Source organism: Agrilus planipennis, unplaced genomic scaffold (assembly GCF_000699045.2).
Source record: "Agrilus planipennis isolate EAB-ADULT unplaced genomic scaffold, Apla_2.0 scaffold122, whole genome shotgun sequence".
Classification (NCBI taxonomy): domain Eukaryota; kingdom Metazoa; phylum Arthropoda; class Insecta; order Coleoptera; family Buprestidae; genus Agrilus; species Agrilus planipennis.
Window position 1 is genome coordinate 241,415 of NW_020438884.1, and position 21,210 is coordinate 262,624.

Below are 21,210 nucleotides of genomic sequence, written 5' to 3' on the forward strand. Positions count from 1 at the left end.
TTACTGCACTGTACAGAGTGGGTGCCTATAAAAACTGTAATGCATAGAAATCTGCATTTTTTTTATTAATAAAATGTGTTTCTCTAAGGCTGGGAATTTTTAAATGTATTAAAAATGAAAATCGTTCTCATTAATGAGAAAATTACGTTACGTTAATATACATATAACAACAACTGTGGGAGATATATTTTTAGGATCTCATCTTTGTGGAGACATATTTTTATAATAGAAATCAATGCAGTTTTGAAAAAAAATCATGATAGGGAAATAAATTTAAGGAGATTCACCTTTGATAAATAAACTTCTTGGATAGCGAGATATGTATATCTTAATGTGTTTGTGATAATCGGGGTGAGTCTCTTTACTGCAGTATTGTTTTATTATTAATCTACTAAAACGCATTTAAAATTTTAAAAATCAAACATTTTCAGTACAAGGGTTTTTTTCCATCTAAAAAATTATATATTTTGTTTCGTACTACTATATTATGAATATTTAAGACAATTTATTAATGTCGAGTAAAACAATATTTTATATTACTTTTATAACAAGCGGATAATAATTAATGTGCAGGCATTAGAGAATGGATTGTAATAAAAAAAAGCTGTGATAACGTAAGTACAAGTAGTTTTACTTAGTTTGTGATTCAGTATTCGTGGTACCTATATGTATTTAACTTAATTCAAATTATTATATTCATCCAAAGTAGGTTTGTAAACTTATACATAAATGAAAGTTTGATCAAAAATGAAGCAAAAAGACTTGCAATTCTAAATTATCGTAATGTAATGTCAATGGTCCAGTATTAAAACGAGGAATTGTGCTTATATAGTAAATAGCAAAAAGTATCTAAAACATTGGAAGCTTATAAAAAAATAGGTTTTGACACTTGGTAATTATACTTTTTCAAGTCGGAGAATAATATTTATAAAAAGCACTTATTCACATTGTAATTAATGATGTATTTTTTATTATTTGGTGTTACAGAGAAGAGTAAAAAATTGTTACCATTTTTATATAACGTAACATTCGTTATGTGTGTGTTTGTGTTCGTCATATTAATTACAAAAATATGTTTCTGAAATAACCAAAACACATTTAAGTTTTTCAATTAATATTAGAATGACTAGTAAAAAGTCGTTATATGTGAAACACCTGTGATAATTTATATAAACATTAAATATCATCAAACAATATAAACATTAAATGTTTCCAATACCTATTTTATCAGAAAAGCCGAGAAAAATATAAATCGATATAAGGAAAAAATTTGGGAAATATGTAACATGATTAAATTTAAAAATTGTTAAACGTATACAAAGTAAATAGAACATAAGTTTATCAGATATTTTTTGTTTTTTTATAATCCCTTAAAATTAACATTCTTGTTATTTAACAGGGTGGTGAGATGAAAATCAAAGAAATGGAGTATTGAAGCATTATGTGTTCGATAGTTCAAGGAGCATTACGGTCTGGTGAAGGACATACAAAAGGATGATAAATTCCATTTGGGCTGAATAATGGAAGAAGGTAAGTGCATAAACCGTATTTTTTATCGTAATTTTAAATAGCTTCAAGGCGTGAGTTTATAATTTTGCTAAATCCGTTTGCCCACGAGAGTGACTTTCCAGCTAGAAAGCTGTTGAATTAAATTTAAATTTTTACCAAACCATTCTTAAATGTGAAGATGAAGTACTAGAAAACGTGATTTTCAAAAACACAAAAAGTACAAAACTTGTTTTAAGAACTTTGTCCCTTTTATTATTTGGATTTGAATAGTTTTTGGAACGAAGAAAAAGATGTAGATGTCTTATATTATTATATAAAAGTTTAAAATGTAAGTTGTAAAAAATATAGGGATTACTATAATTCATTACTATACCATAATTTTTATGTTTGGGTGTTTGCGAAAAACTAGAATGGTAAGTTGGACGAACGCGTAAGAAATCTTAAAGAGAGGTCCGTTTTTCTTTTTATAAGATAAANGTTAAAACTTGCATACTTTTCAAAATTTGTTTGTCAGATTTTAACAATTTGGTTAATAGGAAACGAGGACAAAATAAGGAAAGTCAGATTTTTTATTAGGGTGCCCTGTACCGTTAGTTTTGTGCCTGAACTTTGCAATTTCTTATAGTAGTAATTACATGTTTTCTAACTGGCTTATTATTTAAAATTTATTTGTAGGATTTTGATAATTTTGTTTGTGGGAAATAGGGACAAAATGTGTAAAATCAGATTTTATATGAGGGTTCCCTTTACTACTCCTTTTGAATCTGAAATTTTACAATTTTGGAAGGTAAAAATTAGGTACTAGTAGGCGTACAAATTTAGAAAAAGGTTTTGGTTGCTTTTTTTTTCATTTTGTTAGGACATTTTTAATATTTAAAAAATTATTTTTTGATAAATGTTAGAAAAATTATTCTTTAATTGTAGTTTAATTTTGGAAATATTTATTGGAAGCACCTTACCTATTGGTATATATGCAAAATCATTTCAATGTTGAATTCGTTTTTCATTTTTGAAATATGTCACGTTTGCATTTTGAGTAAAAATATTATCTGTGATTGCAGTTATCTGACTCAAACGATAGGATGTAAGTAATTTTAGAATGTATAATAGGTATGATGATTTTACAGCCCATGTCTTAACAGATTTCATTTTAAATAGCATATGGATCTCGTTTATTTTTTTTTTTTTAACAATAGATTAGGTTTGCATACATTATATTTTAAAAAAATGTTTGATATGACAAAAACAGCGACTTATGAAATATTTTTTAATAAATGGCTTTAAAAAAATACCTAACACTTCAATTAATTACATATCTTCTGTATCTGAATCTGAATCTGCTTCCATTGCCTGTTTAGCTGACTTTTCAGCTTCGAGGAAAACATGTTCTGGTACACGTTCATGAAGACCATTTGTATCTTTGCTTACCCAAGAAAGCTCAAGTTCGAAGTTTTTGTCTTTTAATTCATCATGAACTAAATATATTCTGAAAAATAATTTTCATTTAAATAGTATGCTCAGATAGCTACAATTGTTTACTTACATTCTAGCTGCTTCTTTAACTAGTTCCTTTGTATTCATATTAGTTAATTTCAATTTTTCTATTTCAGTTTTAGCTGATTGTTTAGCTTTACCTATAGCACATCCATAATAACCCTACAAAAATTATATAAGTAAATAGTATTCCTTAAATAAATACTTAAAAGACTTGCATATGAAACTCCTGATGGATCAATCATGTATAATGATGAACCATCCTCAGGATCATAGCTTCCTAATACCACACTGCATCCATAAGGCCTTACTGCACTGTACAGAGTATAGGCATGCATGTACATGCTGACTCTGTCATTTAAGAATTTTATAGGAATTTTCACTCCAAACTGGGACTTATAATTTGCAGCCTCTCGTCTGGCAATATCCACAATTTGTCGAGCATCAGCAATTAAACCACAAACACCCTAGAAATTCAATTAAGCACAGGATTTGTATATTATAAAATAACTTACCATTCCAACATGTTGATCAATTGTAAAAATCCTTCTATTTGCTCCAGGTTCATATAATTTTGAAGTGACTAACTTTTCTACAGCAAACACTACACCATCTTTTCCTCTGAGAGCTATAACAGTGCCGCTATTTTCTACTGCTTTCACAGCATATTCTACTTGGAAAACTCTTCCGTCAGGAGAAAACTGAGATGCTGAAAGGTCATACTAAAAACAGACTAATGCTAGAGTCTATCAGGCATTGTGATAATATACATACCCCAGTCCCTATTGAACTCATTTTTTATTTCTTAAAACAACTTAAACCTACTATAATCACTTCGTTGAACACTTATTTTCAAAATTGACTTTGAAAATTGAAATGATTTGCACAATTATTTGTGTACCGACTATTTAACCTCAAACCGATTTTTGATACGTGTCGTACATATACTTTATACAAATCAAGTGTTTATTACGTCGAATGTTTGTAATAATTTGTACCTGCGAAAAATTATATGTTCATGTATCATACTCATAGATAAGGTGTATAGGGATTATTATTTATCTATAGATACTCGTACAGCAGATTTAAAATGTCACTTGTTTTTAATAATGTTTGCATATATCGTTACTGTGTTTTCATAAAATAATTTTAAATAAAAAGAGCATATAATAAAATAATAAAATTAAGGCATTTTCCAGCAAATGTGGAAGCTTAGAAAAGGCTTTCTACCATTAGTTTTCTTTGGGAGTTCGTTATAATCAAATTATGAATTTTTCACTGGTAAAAAGGAAATATTTGAAAATTTATAAAAAGACATGTACATATCTATATCATATGCAATACTTTGCAGTACAGTGGGTTGCCTGCATGAATAGATCAGTAATAATATCGTAGTCAGATGAAGTAAAAGGTGAGAAATCTCTAAATGCTTTTACGCTTTTACAATTTCATGGACATATTCATTTGGTCTTATTTGATCTAAGCATTTTTATCATTTATTAACAGATTTGAGTACTATTAGCACCTGTGACGCTTTTAGAAATTGTGTTTTTAAAACTCCAGAAAGCATTTGATGTATCGAAAACTACTCTATTCCATAGTAAAAACTACTTTTAATTTTCCTTTGAATAATTAAGCCACCAGATGGCAATACAGTGCCTACTTTTGTTCATTATAGGAATTACGAATTTTTTTTCGAAATTTGTCAGATTATGATAATCTTTGTAGGGAAGGAAGATAAAATCTGTAAACTTTGCGACTAGACTATACTCTCTTTTTGAATCTAAAACTTTGTTGTTCCTGATTAAAAAATCAGGGGTGTTATAATTTGCATATATTAAAGTTCGTTTGTTAGATTTTATTAATTTTGTTTGATCAGAATGAGGACAAAATGTATAAAGCCAGACTTCTTTTATCAAGGTGTCATCTTCACTTCCCTTTGACCTAAAAGCTGCAATTTCAAACAAGAAAAGTTGTAGGTGTTATAACTTACATCTTATTTAAAATTCGTTTGACAGATTTTGATAATTTTATTTGTATGATTTGGGGACAAAATGTGTAGTCATATTTTTTGTAAGGGTTCTTTTTATTGTTTCTTTTGAACCTTGCAATTCCGGCATGTAAAACTTATCGGTGTCATAAATTGCATATTATTCAAAAATCGTCTGTCAGATTTTGATAATTTTGTTTCTAGACGACGGGGACAATATGCGTAAAGTCAGTTTTTATGTAAGGGTGCTGATTACCTTCCCTTTGGATCCCAATACATTATAATCTGATATTGAATATTTTAGTGGCACTAAAAACCCACCAGTCATACCGTGACTAAATTTGGTCATTACACTTTTTTAATATGCATATTTTCCAAAATTCATTTGCCAGATTTGGATAATTTTGTTTGTTGAAGACGGTGACAAGATGTTGTAACATCAGATTTTTTCAGGGGTTTTGTTTATCATTCCGTTGGGACCTTCAAATTTGCAATTTCTGATAGTAAAAATCACAGGTGTAATAACTTGCATATTGCTCAAAAATCGTTTTGTCAGATTTTGATAGTTTTGTTTGTACAAGATAGGGACAAAATGTGTATAGTCAGATTTGTTATAAAGGTTCCCTTTGCTACCCCGTCTGAAACTAAAACTACAAAATCTCAGACAAAAAAAAACAGATGTTATAACTTGCATATTTTTCAAAACTCATTTGTCAGATTTTGATAATTTTGTTTGTAGAAGACGGGGACAAAATGTGTAGTCAATTTTTTTTCAGGGGTTCTGTTTTCCATTCCTTCTGAACCTTAAACTTTGCAGTTTCTGATAGTAAAAATCATAGGTGTAATAACTTGCATATTGCTCAAAAATCGTTTCAGATTTTGATAGTTTTGATTGTGATAGGGACAAAATGTGTAAAATTAAATATTTTATGAGGGTTCCCTTTACTACTCCTTGTGAACCTTAAATTTTACATTTTCTGATGGTAAAAATTAGAGGTGTTAAAACTTGCATACTTTTCAAAATTTGTTTGTCAGGTTTTGGTAATTTGGTTTATTGAAAACGAAAACAAAATGTGTAGTTATTTTTTATTAGGGTGCCCTTTACTTTTATTTTTGTGCTTAAACTTTGCAACTTCTGATAGTAATAATTACATGTTTTCTTACTGTCTTAATATTCAAAATTCATTTGTAGGCTTTTGATAGTTTTGTTTGTGGGAGATAAGGACAAAATGTGTAAAATCAGATTTTATATGAGGGTTCCCTTTACTACTCCTTTTGAATCTGAAATTTTACAATTTTGGAAGGTAAAAATTAGAGCTGTTAAAACTTGCATACTTTTCAAAATTTGTTTGTCAGATTTTAACAATTTGGTTAATAGGAAACGAGGACAAAATAAGGAAAGTCAGATTTTTTATTAGGGTGCCCTGTACCGTTAGTTTTGTGCCTGAACTTTGCAATTTCTTATAGTAGTAATTACATGTTTTCTAACTGGCTTATTATTTAAAATTTATTTGTAGGATTTTGATAATTTTGTTTGTGGGAAATAGGGACAAAATGTGTAAAATCAGATTTTATATGAGGGTTCCCTTTACTACTCCTTTTGAATCTGAAATTTTACAATTTTGGAAGGTAAAAATTAGAGCTGTTAAAACTTGCATACTTTTCAAAATTTGTTTGTCAGATTTTAACAATTTGGTTAATAGGAAACGAGGACAAAATAAGGAAAGTCAGATTTTTTATTAGGGTGCCCTGTACCGTTAGTTTTGTGCCTGAACTTTGCAATTTCTTATAGTAGTAATTACATGTTTTCTAACTGGCTTATTATTTAAAATTTATTTGTAGGATTTTGATAATTTTGTTTGTGGGAAATAGGGACAAAATGTGTAAAATCAGATTTTATATGAGGGTTCCCTTTACTACTCCTTTTGAATCTGAAATTTTACAATTTTGGAAGGTAAAAATTAGAGCTGTTAAAACTTGCATACTTTTCAAAATTTGTTTGTCAGATTTTAACAATTTGGTTAATAGGAAACGAGGACAAAATAAGGAAAGTCAGATTTTTTATTAGGGTGCCCTGTACCGTTAGTTTTGTGCCTGAACTTTGCAATTTCTTATAGTAGTAATTACATGTTTTCTAACTGGCTTATTATTTAAAATTTATTTGTAGGATTTTGATAATTTTGTTTGTGGGAAATAGGGACAAAATGTGTAAAATCAGATTTTATATGAGGGTTCCCTTTACTACTCCTTTTGAATCTGAAATTTTACAATTTTGGAAGGTAAAAATTAGAGCTGTTAAAACTTGCATACTTTTCAAAATTTGTTTGTCAGATTTTAACAATTTGGTTAATAGGAAACGAGGACAAAATAAGGAAAGTCAGATTTTTTATTAGGGTGCCCTGTACCGTTAGTTTTGTGCCTGAACTTTGCAATTTCTTATAGTAGTAATTACATGTTTTCTAACTGGCTTATTATTTAAAATTTATTTGTAGGATTTTGATAATTTTGTTTGTGGGAAATAGGGACAAAATGTGTAAAATCAGATTTTATATGAGGGTTCCCTTTACTACTCCTTTTGAATCTGAAATTTTACAATTTTGGAAGGTAAAAATTAGAGCTGTTAAAACTTGCATACTTTTCAAAATTTGTTTGTCAGATTTTAACAATTTGGTTAATAGGAAACGAGGACAAAATAAGGAAAGTCAGATTTTTTATTAGGGTGCCCTGTACCGTTAGTTTTGTGCCTGAACTTTGCAATTTCTTATAGTAGTAATTACATGTTTTCTAACTGGCTTATTATTTAAAATTTATTTGTAGGATTTTGATAATTTTGTTTGTGGGAAATAGGGACAAAATGTGTAAAATCAGATTTTATATGAGGGTTCCCTTTACTACTCCTTTTGAATCTGAAATTTTACAATTTTGGAAGGTAAAAATTAGAGCTGTTAAAACTTGCATACTTTTCAAAATTTGTTTGTCAGATTTTAACAATTTGGTTAATAGGAAACGAGGACAAAATAAGGAAAGTCAGATTTTTTATTAGGGTGCCCTGTACCGTTAGTTTTGTGCCTGAACTTTGCAATTTCTTATAGTAGTAATTACATGTTTTCTAACTGGCTTATTATTTAAAATTTATTTGTAGGATTTTGATAATTTTGTTTGTGGGAAATAGGGACAAAATGTGTAAAATCAGATTTTATATGAGGGTTCCCTTTACTACTCCTTTTGAATCTGAAATTTTACAATTTTGGAAGGTAAAAATTAGAGCTGTTAAAACTTGCATACTTTTCAAAATTTGTTTGTCAGATTTTAACAATTTGGTTAATAGGAAACGAGGACAAAATAAGGAAAGTCAGATTTTTTATTAGGGTGCCCTGTACCGTTAGTTTTGTGCCTGAACTTTGCAATTTCTTATAGTAGTAATTACATGTTTTCTAACTGGCTTATTATTTAAAATTTATTTGTAGGATTTTGATAATTTTGTTTGTGGGAAATAGGGACAAAATGTGTAAAATCAGATTTTATATGAGGGTTCCCTTTACTACTCCTTTTGAATCTGAAATTTTACAATTTTGGAAGGTAAAAATTAGAGCTGTTAAAACTTGCATACTTTTCAAAATTTGTTTGTCAGANATGATTGTTTGTTGTTTATTCTTCGGTGTGCAAGCGGGGTAAGGGGACTGTTATGATACGATCTGCTTTATACATACAGTTGTTATCTCTTGAGTTTTTTTGCTTGGCTTGTTGACTTAGGTACGTTGTGTTTGAAGGATACTCTACGAAAATAATATAAATGCCAATACAAATGTTAGGACAAAGAAAAATAAAATTTAAATATAGGAATAAGTATTTTAAAAACTGAATGTTTTTATTTAAAAATGGGATGATAAGTACAATTAATAAATTGACTGTTTATTTTTAGTAATTAATTATTTATTTTTTCGGTTTTATTCGGCTAATGATCACATTGTTTAATCAAGCTTCGTGAACGAAAGTGTTGTCATCGTTTTGTCTTCGGTTTAAAATCTCCAAATTCGGTCTCAGTTTCCATCGAGATCTAGTTTGTGTAGTTAAGACTCGGTCGATCGCAACTTTCTTCAATTATAGTATGCAAAAACAAAATAATATGAAGTGTTTCGGTTAATAGCAAGATTACTTTGTGTATTCTCTGTTGTCAAGTTACGGGTATCCTACCGGGAGATCAAAAATGCCTTTTTACCCATTAAGGATTATTTACTAAGGAAGACCGAAAACTTTTCTTATGCAATTGCTTTAAAGAATATACATATAAGGATATTTACCACATTTTCAATCTGGGATACGATAGGGAAAAGGTAGGAATTTTGAATTTCACTTGTATTTCTTTATTAACATTCTTTATAATGTATCATATTTTGGAGGATGTCTTCTTTCTATTGCCAATTTTATTCTTTCGTTTTAGTGCGTTTTTTACAGTTGAAGCCACATATTATCCAATTTTGTGGGTTGTAAATTTTCATAAATGCTCTAGGACAGTTAAAGGTCGCCACATAAATTTTAATTCGAAGACTATTAAATTTTCCTTATATTTTTAAATTAAATACCATTAAATTTTCATTATTTCATGACGCACATGTAAACACCTGACGCCATGGTATTCTACGTATATTTTTACATACGTTTCAGCCATTATCACTTTCAAAATAATTGTTTAACAGGTGGAAATTTCACGAGCGTTTTTTATGGGTAGATGTTTTGCTTAATTTTTAAATTAAGACTATTAAATTTTCCTTATTTCAAGACGCACATGTAAACCCGTGACACCATGGTATTCTACGTATATTTTTACATATGTTTCAACCTTTATCACATTCAAAATAATTGTTTAAAAGGTCGAAGTTTGCAATTTCTGATGGTCAAAATGCAGCTGCTATAACTTATATATTATTCAAAATTCATTTGTCAGATTTTGATAATTTTGTTTCAAGGGTACGGGGACTAAATATGTAAAGTCAATTTTCTTGTAAGGGTGCTGCCCCCCTCTTTTTTGAACGTTAAACTTTGCAATTTGTGATGGTCAAAATGCAGCTGCTATAACTTGTATATTATTCAAAATTCATTTGTCAGATTTTGATAATTTTGTTTGAAGAGAACGGAGACAAAATGTGTACAGCCAGATTTTTTGTAATTTTTGTTTACCCTCTCTTTTGAACATATAACTTTGCAATTTTTAATAGTCAAAACAAAAGTGTTATAAGTTATTTATTCTTCAAAACAAATTTGTCAGATTTTGATACATTTGTTTGAGGAGTACGGGAATAAAATGTGTAAAGTCAAATTTTTTGTTAGGGTGCTGTCCACCCTCTCTTTTAAACATAAAACTTTGCAATGGAACTTAAAGCATTGCAATTTCTGATATTATGGCTTGTATATTATTCAAAATTCGTTTGTCAGATTTTGGTAATTTTGCTTGTAGAAAACGGGGACAAACTGTGCAGTTCAGATTAGCTATAATAATTATCCTTACCCTTACTTTTGAACCTAAAAGCATTACAATATCCGATAGTTAGTATTGCAGGTGTTGTAACTAATATACTTTGTAGCGTTATAGATTGAAATTTTTGGTAATTGGTTAACAGTGTGTATTTAAACAAAACAAAAAAATGTAAAAATATAAACTCAGAAACGTAGAAATTAAAATAAGAAATTTGTTCAGACACGCAAGTGAACACGCGGATGTCTATTTAACTACTAACTTAAAACTTTGAAAAAACATTAAAAGTATATTCGCACCCCGTCGCTGTTTATTCACCTAGCAAGCCGCCAAAGGATACCGCCTCTATTCACGCATCGGCATCACACACACGCGCGTGATCAGAAGGAGCCGCTAAATACAGGGTGGCGCACGTTACAACTTTTCAAAATTTGTAAAAAGGGCGTGGAAACTGTTTCTGCAGAGGACGGGACAAAAATGTGTAGTCAGATTATTTCTAAGGGTGCTGACTTCCTTCCTGTTCAACGTAAAACATTACTAATAGTGTGTGAAAATTAAACACTTTAATGGCAGCAAAAGCTCGCCAGATGATGACAAACACTTTAATGGCAGCAAAAGCAGACAAAGTGCTTACATTTGAACATAACAGGTATAATAAATAGCACTTTTTCAATATTCAACTATCAGATTTTGATAATTACCCTCTCTGTTGAACATAAGATTTTACAATTTCTGATGGTCAAAATGTAGGTGTTATAACTTATGTACATATGACTCAAAATTCGTATTGTCAGATTTTGACAATTTTGTTTCAAGAGTGCGGTGACAAAATGTGTAAAGTCATATTTTTTGTAAGGGTGCCGTCTACCCTCTCTTTTGAACATAAAACTTTGCAATATCTGATGGTAGAAAATGCAGGTGCTATAACTTCCATATTATTCAAAATTCGTTTGTCAGTTTTTGTTTGAAAAGTACGGGACAAGATATGCAGTCAAAGTTTTTGTAAGGGTGCTGTCCTTCCTCTGTTTTAAGCAAAAAGTTTTGTAATTTCTGATAGTAAAGAATGCAGGTGTTCTAAATTATACTTTACTGAAAATTCGTTTGTCAGATTTTGATAGTTTGGAATGATGTATGATTTTTAAATGTAAATAATACAATAATGTATATTTTTAAAAGCAATCTGAAGGGGGCACAACGTTGTAAATGTACACAATATATGAGATATTTTTTTGTTTGGGTTAATAATTCTTCATTCATTTTCACTCAAATATGCAATAAAATTGAAGTACTATTTTTAACTGTTTGCGTAATATTCTCAAACGACAGCAGAAAAGTAAAATTTATCCAGTAGAAATGAATACAATAATTCTGTTTCAATTTAATGGTCGAAACGTTTTTCTAAAGCTGTGTCTGCTGTGATGATTATTTGCTGTTTATTTATATCTTACTTATTTACATCAAATGCTGGAATGCTCGTCTTCGTGTTGTTATCCCTTGAGGTTTTTTGCTTGGCATGTTGACTCATATCGTTCGAAAGATACTCTACGAAAATGATGTAAATGCCAATACGAATATTAGGACAAAGAAATATAAAATGAAACTAGGAATATGTATTTTAACAACTAGATGTTTTTATTTAAATATACAATTATAATTAGACTTAATAAATTGATTATTTGTTAACAGCAATTAATAGATTTTGCTGTCATTGGGTAATTTCTTATATAAATGGGTATTTATTTTGTAGTTATTTTTTATAAATATTCCATTTTTTCTGTTTTTGAAAATCGGAATCTTTAGAAGACTACTCATGCGTCTATCGGTCTGTCACAGCTGATTTTCTCAGAATCAAAAATTTTATTTTATATCGCACATTTAGTTCAAGGAAGATAAAAGCGTTTTCAAATTATAGCCTTAGAAAGTTTTATTAGTACTTTTTAGAACAATTTTCAAAAACATGGAAAAGATGCATAATTTAAAAATACACAAAAGGTTTATCCATTTTATCATGTACTATCATATGTCATAAACTCAGGAGAGCACTAGTACCATTTCAAAAAAAAAATTAAAAGAAATTGATGTTACAACACATTTTTTCTTTCGGTTTTATTCGGCTTATGATCACACTGTTTAATCAAGCTTCGTGAACGAAAGTATTGTTATCGTTTCGCCTTCGGTTTAAAATCTCCTAAGCCGGGCTCAGATTCCATCGACGTTTGCTTTGTCGAATGAGACGCAACTTCGTTCAATAATAGTATAAAATAATATAAAATATTACGGTTAAGAGCAAGATTACTTTGTGTTACGAATATCGTGCTGGGAGATCAAAAATTGCTTTTTACCTATTAAGGATTACTTGTGATGGATAATCTAAATATAAGGATATTTACCACACCTGCAGTCAGATTCGATAAGGAAAAAGGTAGAAATTTTGAATTGATTGTTTCTTTATAATGTACGATACCTTGATGGACTTCTTTCTTTTTCTTGTTTGTTTTCCTGGATTGCCAAAATCGTTCTTTTGTTTTGGTGTGTTTTCTGCAGTTGAAAGCACATTTTATCCAATTTTTTGGGTTGTAAATTTCCGTAAATACTCTAGAAAGACGTTTAAAAGTTGCCTCATCAATTTTAAAATAGATTTAAATTTCAAATTGTTGTGAACTGATACATTTATATTGTATGGTAGAAGGTAGAAGTAGGTATTTATATCTATTGAAGAAAACACTTTTTTATGGTCTAAACGAATTTAAAGTTGTACTTTAAATATGTGAGCTATAATGAAGTAAAGTAAGAAATTTGGGAAAATGCCTAAAATCTTCGCAAGTATTTTTAACTGTATATTCTCTTTGCAAATCTTATTCCTATGAAGTTTAAAAATCTGCATTTAAATTTCATTTTCGTTTAAAAAGTGTGGCTATACCTTCTATATTTGTTATCAATCAATCTGATCGTGAGTGATGGTAATTTTTTCTTTTATTATTGTGATTTAGTTTAAAGAAATAGTATTATACATTTATTACGATTAAGAGTCTGGTTTCTGATTTGTACTTACGCATTCGTCATTCGGTTTTCATTTTATAACTTGTAACTCTTTTCGCACAATTCATTTTTAATTACACTCTGTAAATGTTTCTGAGACATTCTAAAGCTATTTATCGACAGCGCAAGTTCGGTAGATAATGGTAACGATAAGCAGATGTTCTACTGCTTTTTATCATGATTTAGAGAAGGCGAATAAATTTTATAATCATGGTCTAGTTTATTCATTGGTTCGTTAGTATGAAAGATTGTAGATGACAAATTTCAAAATTTTTAAAAATTTTTGTATTTTTTTTTCTTTGAAATTAAATTTTTCCTGTACACTTAGGTACGGACCAACCGTTGGTGAAAGAATTTTTGCGCTATCTTTAATAGTTTGCAAGATATGTTCTCTTAAACATTTAATTCTCGATTTCGAAAATAACACTTGGCCAAAAGTTTCGACAGCTGTAACTCTGTAAGGGAATATCGTAAGGGGACACTTTCGATCTCGACGTGATGCACAGTGTCTCTAGAAAATTTTGATAACACTCCCATAGAAATCGCACTATTTAATCGGCAAATATGAGCTATACCGTGGACTCAGAAAAACGCTAAAACGAAAAGTAAAGTAGGGTAAATTACGTAAATTCGGTTGGCGCTAGCACAGGCCGGGAATGTCATAGGTCAACGCGGTTTTTACTAAAAACTTTCTCCATGCATTGGGCTTCGAACCACCTATGTTTCGAACGCATCGGACGTCGAGGTGAGGAGCTACGAATTTTCAACCGCGGGCATGTTCCTGAGCGCAAAATTTTTAAATTTGACATTTTGTAGCCTGTAGCTCGAAAACGGTAGGACTTATCGGAAAAATTCTTTCACAGACGGATGCCCCGGCTCAGTACAAACATTATAGGACATGTGCGGTCGAAATCTGTGCCGATCAGATATTCAAAATTTTTAAAATTTTATTTTCTTTCGAAATTAAGTTTGTCCTGTTCGCGACGATGCGGGTCAACCATTGCTGAAAGAATTTTTGCTCTATCTTTAATAGTTCGCCAGATATGTTCTCCTAAATATATCCATGCCACGAGTCAAAGGGCAATCAGTTCTGGGAATACGATCCTGATAATGTACTTCTTAGGCATGGGAGCAGTCAAAAATATTTGGCCATCAATGCTGCAAAGGCAAAACTCTACATGGAATCCTGCGGAACTGACATCGAAAGGCAAACATGGAAATTATGATGCGTCCTTACTGCGAAAAACTGATTTTTAAAAAAAATGTCGCGCAATTGTAAATAATATTATTTGTGTGATTTTCTTTTTTATCGTAGGCTTGCTACCTCGTGTCTGACATGAATGAAAAAAAGAATCGAGACATACAATGTGCTCAATTTATTGTTAATATTATATTATTGTAGGTACCTAAGAATGTCGATAACGAGTGTAAATGATACAGCAAAATCCGTTTGACAATTCACCTGCTGACTATCACTTATTTGCATTGCATTTAGTATTAAAAATATATTTTTTGACAAAATACACTGCCAANTGTATCTATTTTAGCAGACATCTTTGAAATATTTTTAATTAAAATTAGTTAATAATTGTTTTTGTCCGTTTCTACAGATTGGCTAACAATTGAGAGAGATTGGACTGGTATCCCTTGCTTACTGAAAAGATAAATCGTTTTAGCTATTGACTTTTCATCTTGGAGGCTCTTGTAGTTAATTAAGGTGAGTGTACATACAATATTGTATGTATGTAGTGTATTTATTTGATATTAACAGAGAAAAAGGTACTGCATTACTTTAACAATGTATCCTGCACGTTATTTACTACAAATTAAATTAAATTATTTATATCTGAAGTATTTTCCAGGGTGGCGGTCAAATAATTACACAACTATATGTTTTTTGTAACATTTCAGTTTAATTTAATCTTCAGACTGAAAAAAAAATGTTTTTTTTTACTTATATTTCTACTAGTTAATAGTCAAAGAATATACCTTTTGGAGTGTTACTGCTTGTATACAGATAATAACTTATTTTTAGGTTTCAATTTAATATATATATAGAAAAACCCAAAAATGTAAATAAATGGTCAAAGACCATAAACCAGATGGAGGGTTATTGCTTTAACTAAACATTCAGAACAAGTATGCAGTTGTTCAACATGACAGAATGTTTAAAATTAATTTAATATCTAATGTACAAGCAGTAACACTCCAAAAGGTATGTTCTTTTACTATCAATTGTATTCCTCATTCCATTCCGTTATTCCTTTACTCGCAGTGTACCCTCATATACGAATGAGGGTATTTTGCGAGTGGAGGTTCGAATGGCGGTATGAGAAAGAAGTATGAATGGGGTTGAGCGAATTAGTGGAGGTATAAATGGGGGTGTGAGATTGTAAATCTCACTACTTTGTTCATATCGCCGCTCGTAGCGTACCCTGATACAACGAGGGTATTATACGAGTGGCGATATCACTGTTGCCAACCTATTACAGGAAAAAATCCCACGCGCAGATCCAAAAAATCCCATATTTTCTCTAAAAATTCCTCCACGCGCAGGTCCAAAAAGTCCCATATTTTCTCTAAAAATCCCTCCAACTTATTACTATTATTATCTCTTAATTCGTTAATTTAATCGTTTATTCGAAGAAAAAAAACATGGACAACTTTTCGTGTCGATAGCATAATACCGATAATTTTATTGTATTTAAATATGTCGTTTCCCAAAAATGCAGACACAAACAGACCTTGGGGGTTTAGATGTTTAGATGTTCGGATTTCGGAACAATACACCAACTCAAACATTTATTTTTATTAGTTTTAACATGTGTTTCTGATCTGTTGACTGGTCACTCTCAAGATGTTTGCTGAAGACCATACAATGATACGAAAACAATATACAATTCAAAAGAGTTCAGGACAATTTATTGCAGGGACTTGAGCAGGTACCTGCAGGTTGCACCAGTAGGCTTGAACGCACGTTGCCGTCGTTTATCAACCGTTTCATCGTACAGCATTATACGATTATAGCTGACAAAATTTTACATTTACAATTAGAAAAATGAGCGCCTTCATAATATAATATCAGGTCAACAAAATCAAACAAAACCAACCAGAAAATGGCAAATTACAAAAAATCCCGCGAAAATAAGGAAAAATCCCTTTATCCCTCGAGAACGTCAAAAATCCCTCGAATCGGGATAAATCCCTCGAATTGGCAACACTGGGCGATATGAATGGAGATGTAAGATTTACAATCCCACACCCCCAATTCACACCTCCATTCTATGCTCCCAGTGTACCCTTATGTTCGAATGAGGGTATGTTGCGAGTGAAGAAATGCCTTACGAATAGGAAATGAATGAATGAATTTAATGTGGGATGAAGATGATTATGAGAGTGAGAGTTTGAATGTGGTTGGAATGAAAGTGAGAGTACTGTGAAGGACTCAGGATGAGGAAGGAGTTTTGTTAGGGTTTAAGAGAGCAAGAGAAAGGGTGGATGAGTAAGAAAAAGAATGTGTGACATGGCTGTGGTGGGTGAAAAGGTAAGAGTGGGAATGAGTATGTGTATGGAAGGCAGGGGGTGAAAATGAAAATGTAAGTGTAAGAGTGAAAGAAAATGGATGTGTGAGGGTACATATGGGTGAAAGCTAGAGAATAAAGTAGGATGTGTATATGCATATAAGAACTGCATGTGTATGAGTGAAACGGAAGGATTGAACGGGATTGTATGAAAGTCAGAATGGGGTGTTTCGTGTATGAGAGAGTCAAGGTGAACGAAGGTGTGAGAATAGCGTAATGAATAGGGATGCCTTACGAATGGAGGAACGAAGGGTGGTGTCAGTGAATGAATCGACAAAAGATTGCAAATACGAAAGATGGTGTGAGAAAGTAAATCCTACAACTCCACTCATTCATCCACTAACAGAATACCCCCATTTGTAGATGGGGTTATGAGAGACGTACAAATGGTGATGTGTGTGTGAGAAAGAGGGAGAGAATAGAGGTACAAATGAGGATGTGAGAATGTATTTTCATAAGTGCACTCGCAAAATACCCTCATTCGTACATGAGGGTACACTGCGAGTAGAGGAATGAATGGGGGTGTGAGTGAGAAGCGTGAATGGTGTTGAACGAATGAATGAAGGTACGAATGGGGGTGTGAGATTGTAAATTTCACAACTCCATTCATTTCGCCACTCTTAGCGTACCCTAATAAAACGAGGGTATTATCATGTACGAATGAGGCTGACTGACGCTACGTCGCCATTTCATAATTTGCAGCTTTACTTGGTTTTTTTAGCTGAAAATTGCGTTTTAATTTTCATGTATTGTTCATTAATATTGCAGCTAATTTGTTTTCTCTTGTTCTGTTTTACTGATTAGCCTGTTATTAAAAGCATACTGAAGTTTCCTTGGATATTACTGAGCGTCCCCAAATGGATCGTGTACGGTGATGTATTCTTACTGCACTTCGTTTACCCTTGTCGTCTTCACATGGAAAAATTTGTTAGCTTTTTTGGGAAAATTGTTATGAAGGTATAAAAATGTAATAAGCTAACAATAGTAAAGGAGACAGACGATTCTTAATCAGAAATAGCTATTGATTCAAAAGAAAAGTAATGTAAAAAATTGCATGCCAATGAAAAGAAAGGGAGTTCTAGTTGGCACAAGAATGGAAAAATTAACTGTGAATAAAAGGTGCTTGCTATTTTTTCGCAAGGATTTTATAGTTAAAACTTCCTTTCTTTTTACTGGCATGCAATTTGAAAACACGGACTTTTATTTTTTTTTTCTTACTTCCAAAGCAAGGGTCCATTCGAGCACTTTCAGTGCCTACTAGGCCTTAAATCACCTTTAACTATTTAAACGTTACAAAGGCATGATGTCACGAAAAAACGCAATTTTTCTGAAAATAAAATTTTAATTTTTACTATGACCGGAAAGCTTGAATCGGTCAAGAACCTTTTTATCTTTCTTATCAATCCCAGTCCCGATCTGTGGGTGTTTACAATATGTACGTGTTTACACATTCTGATTAGATAATTAAATTCTTTCTTTAAGAATTGTCGGATTAAATTTAAAAATTAATTTACAATTTGATGAATTAAATAGTGAAAATTTTGTACGAATTAATACATTTTGTAAAATGTGTTTTTTTCTTAAGAAAAACTGCTTTGAAAATAGTTCTAACTCATGTACTGGCCTACCCTGAATATTAACTTAACCCGTAACGCAAGATGCTTTGCTTAATGCAAAACTTATTATGTGTTTAAATCGTGAAATGAACGAATGAAACCATAAATACGCCATTCATATGTTAACGAAGTGTCCACATTAATATTATTTTTAATTAATTTGCTTCGAAAGACTGTATTAATTTTTAGAAATTGATACAAGTAGTTAAAATACACTAAGTTTTGCAGTTTTATTGGGATAATTTTCTGTAATGGTATATCAGTTTCTATTAATTTACGAATTAAACTGAGTTAGTGTAATTGAACGCATCTATGAAATCAATTATCAATGGATTATAGGTATAGAAGAAGTTTTCATCTATGGGCTTCCGGCTCGTTTCGTTCATTATCTACGAACTACGATCATCATCAATCATCATTTTGTCTTCGCTTTTGGAAAGGAAGGCATGTCACCATTTTTGCGGTTCATAAATAGAAACGACACCTGAAGGTATTTAGCCCTAATACTTATTCAAATTTCATTTAATTGTGTGGATGCCTTTCAATTTAACGTTTGATTGGTTTCAATTTTTTTTATGGGAATGAGCGTGTTGGCCTCGTGCTCCAGCATAGGTCTATTTTGGCGTTTTGCCTTTTCACTCATCTAATGATAATTGTAATATATTCTTAGTTTATTTGAGGCTAAATAATTAGAGTTTTGTTAGAATTTTTGAATTTTGAAAACAGATTTAGGGGATAATTGTAGATTTTTTATATTGATGTGACCACGCCGCGTAAATTTGCCTTCGTTTTATAGTCAAAATATGTAATATAAATCTGAAAATTATTATTCTGCTTTTAAAAATCTAAATTTCTGTTAAAAAAATTATCACTTGTTATTCTAGAGATTGTGTTTTAACGACTTGTTTTTTTTCTGTATATAGACTTGCTTTGAGATGATATGCTTGGATTCAATGGACAAACTACTTGTAGCAACCAGACATGTTTTTATTTCCAAGAATGGTTGTAATGAGCTGGTCAAAAAATTCATGGGACACAGGGTGCTAACAATGGTAATTATCATTAATAATAAAATAATAACAAATCTAGTGAACATACAACTAATGATATTAAATTGTTTTAACAGGTTTATATTAAAACATAATAAATGTACATGGAGAAGGTAAATCAAAGGGGAAATGTGGAGAAGCAAGGTCTCCAATCATGATTCTTTCGCGTGGTTACGGAAATGGGTCGTTTGTAGAAAGAGTAAGGGTAAGAAATCTTTAATAATTTTATGAAGTTGTACTTACAAAATGATTCATGATTTTTCAAAGCTTGTATTCCATTTGTTTGACAATAATTACCACTATAAATTTTTACACTTCTGAATTGCAATAGTTATGTGTTGATTTTAATAGTCTATTATTTGATTAGTGTTAGTTATGGTTTTTAATATTTTAAAACATGATATTTAAAATGAAGCTCACATTAAATTATTTCAACAGGATGCCATTTAAACATATTAAATGAAGAAGCAGACAAAAAGTAAAAAGGATTCAAAACCTGGAGAATTGGAGCCCCTTCAATGTTCCCGTCCTTTGGCTGTGAAAGGTGCGATTTTTAGAAAATATATGCAGAGACACTTCTCTTTATCAACGCTTTGGAATAAATCTGGAGTACCGTAGAGTAATCTTCCAGGTAAGCAATTGTTTTTCTATTATATTGAAGTTGCTTAGTTTTCATAGTAATTTGCCATCTGTGGCATCGATGGCTTTACTTCTAACAGTTATCTATTGTTCACAGCATAAATCGATGTTATCGTGCATCTATGAGGTTCTCTTTTAAGTATCTATTGTCCACTGTATAAATTAACATCGTACATCTACGGTTATTTCTGTAGCCTTTAACATCTACTATTATCTATGAACATTTATCTATGACATGAATAAAATTGACATGTCGTCGCCATTTTATAATAAGCTGTTTTGCTTTCGTTTTTGTACATGTTTTTAATTATATTACATATTTTACTTATTTTAAACATCCATTCTTTAGTAGATAGTATAACTAATACTTTTTTTTGCCCATCTCTACAGATCGTCTGACAAATGGGAGAGAATTAAAGTTCGGGTTGATGGTACTGAAACAATATCTACAATGGTGCTGCCTTTGGTGAACTACAATCTTGATTAGCTGTTTTCGTCTTCACCTTGTAACATTATGCAGTTAATTTTCAAGGGATGAGTGAGAGCAACTGGAGATTTGCGAATTCCACTGAAATAACACAAATTTTCTGCATTGGCATTCCTCTTGGATTTGATTTGCTTTTCACACCTGCAAACTTTGGAACATTACGGTCTTCAGTTAATTAAGGTGAGAATACTTAATATAATTAATTTTAATTGCTCCTTATTAATCTGTTACCACCGTATCTGTTTCAGATCGACGTTGGAGAAGACAAAGATGACCCCGTAGTTAAAATAGTTCTTTATCTTGCATGCTCTATCTAGTAGAATTCATTAAGTT

The 21,210-nt window shown here is 31.0% G+C and overlaps 3 protein-coding genes and 1 long non-coding RNA gene across 13 annotated transcripts in view; 2 read left to right on the plus strand and 2 right to left on the minus strand.

Moving 5' to 3' along the window:
* The window catches only part of LOC108736372 (cleavage and polyadenylation specificity factor subunit CG7185), a 10,912-nt gene extending 8,936 nt beyond the window's left edge, over positions 1–1,976 (plus strand). Inside the window, exon 8 of the mRNA XM_018468774.2 lies at positions 1,400–1,976. Coding sequence (XP_018324276.1) covers positions 1,400–1,412 — 13 coding nt within the window. The 3' untranslated portion in view covers positions 1,413–1,976. The remainder of the gene's footprint in view (positions 1–1,399) is intronic.
* A 785-nt stretch (positions 1,977–2,761) lies between these two features.
* LOC108736365 (proteasome subunit alpha type-3) lies at positions 2,762–3,954 on the minus strand. The gene is made up of 5 exons (XM_018468765.2): positions 3,778–3,954; positions 3,519–3,725; positions 3,222–3,470; positions 3,053–3,165; positions 2,762–2,995 (listed from the first exon to the last, which is right to left on the minus strand). Exons 1-5 carry the CDS (start codon positions 3,796–3,798, stop codon positions 2,818–2,820), a joined length of 768 nt encoding a protein of 255 aa, XP_018324267.1. The 5' UTR covers positions 3,799–3,954; the 3' UTR covers positions 2,762–2,817.
* Positions 3,955–8,634: 4,680 nt separating this feature from the next.
* Positions 8,635–13,828, minus strand: LOC108736383. Of its 6 annotated transcripts, none has more exons than XM_018468789.2 (4): positions 13,519–13,828; positions 12,931–13,061; positions 11,923–12,008; positions 8,635–8,769 (listed from the first exon to the last, which is right to left on the minus strand). In XM_018468789.2, exons 1-4 carry the CDS (start codon positions 13,527–13,529, stop codon positions 8,743–8,745), a joined length of 255 nt encoding a protein of 84 aa, XP_018324291.1. In that variant the 5' UTR covers positions 13,530–13,828; the 3' UTR covers positions 8,635–8,742. The 6 variants fall into 6 exon arrangements, 5 of the variants coding, with proteins under 5 accessions (XP_018324291.1, XP_018324289.1, XP_018324288.1 ...); XM_018468786.2 differs by lacking the exon at positions 8,635–8,769 and adding an exon at positions 8,944–9,088; XM_018468788.2 differs by lacking the exon at positions 8,635–8,769 and adding an exon at positions 9,006–9,088 and having other exon boundaries at positions 11,915–12,008.
* LOC112906763 lies at positions 9,079–20,953 on the plus strand. Of its 5 annotated transcripts, none has more exons than XR_003232569.1 (6): positions 9,079–9,327; positions 17,891–19,192; positions 19,626–19,754; positions 19,829–19,956; positions 20,190–20,382; positions 20,781–20,953. It is a non-coding gene; the product is annotated as an uncharacterized LOC112906763 (long non-coding RNA). The 5 variants fall into 5 exon arrangements; XR_003232572.1 differs by having other exon boundaries at positions 19,042–19,192; XR_003232570.1 differs by lacking the exon at positions 9,079–9,327 and adding an exon at positions 12,802–12,888.
* Positions 20,954–21,210: the final 257 nt, after the last annotated feature.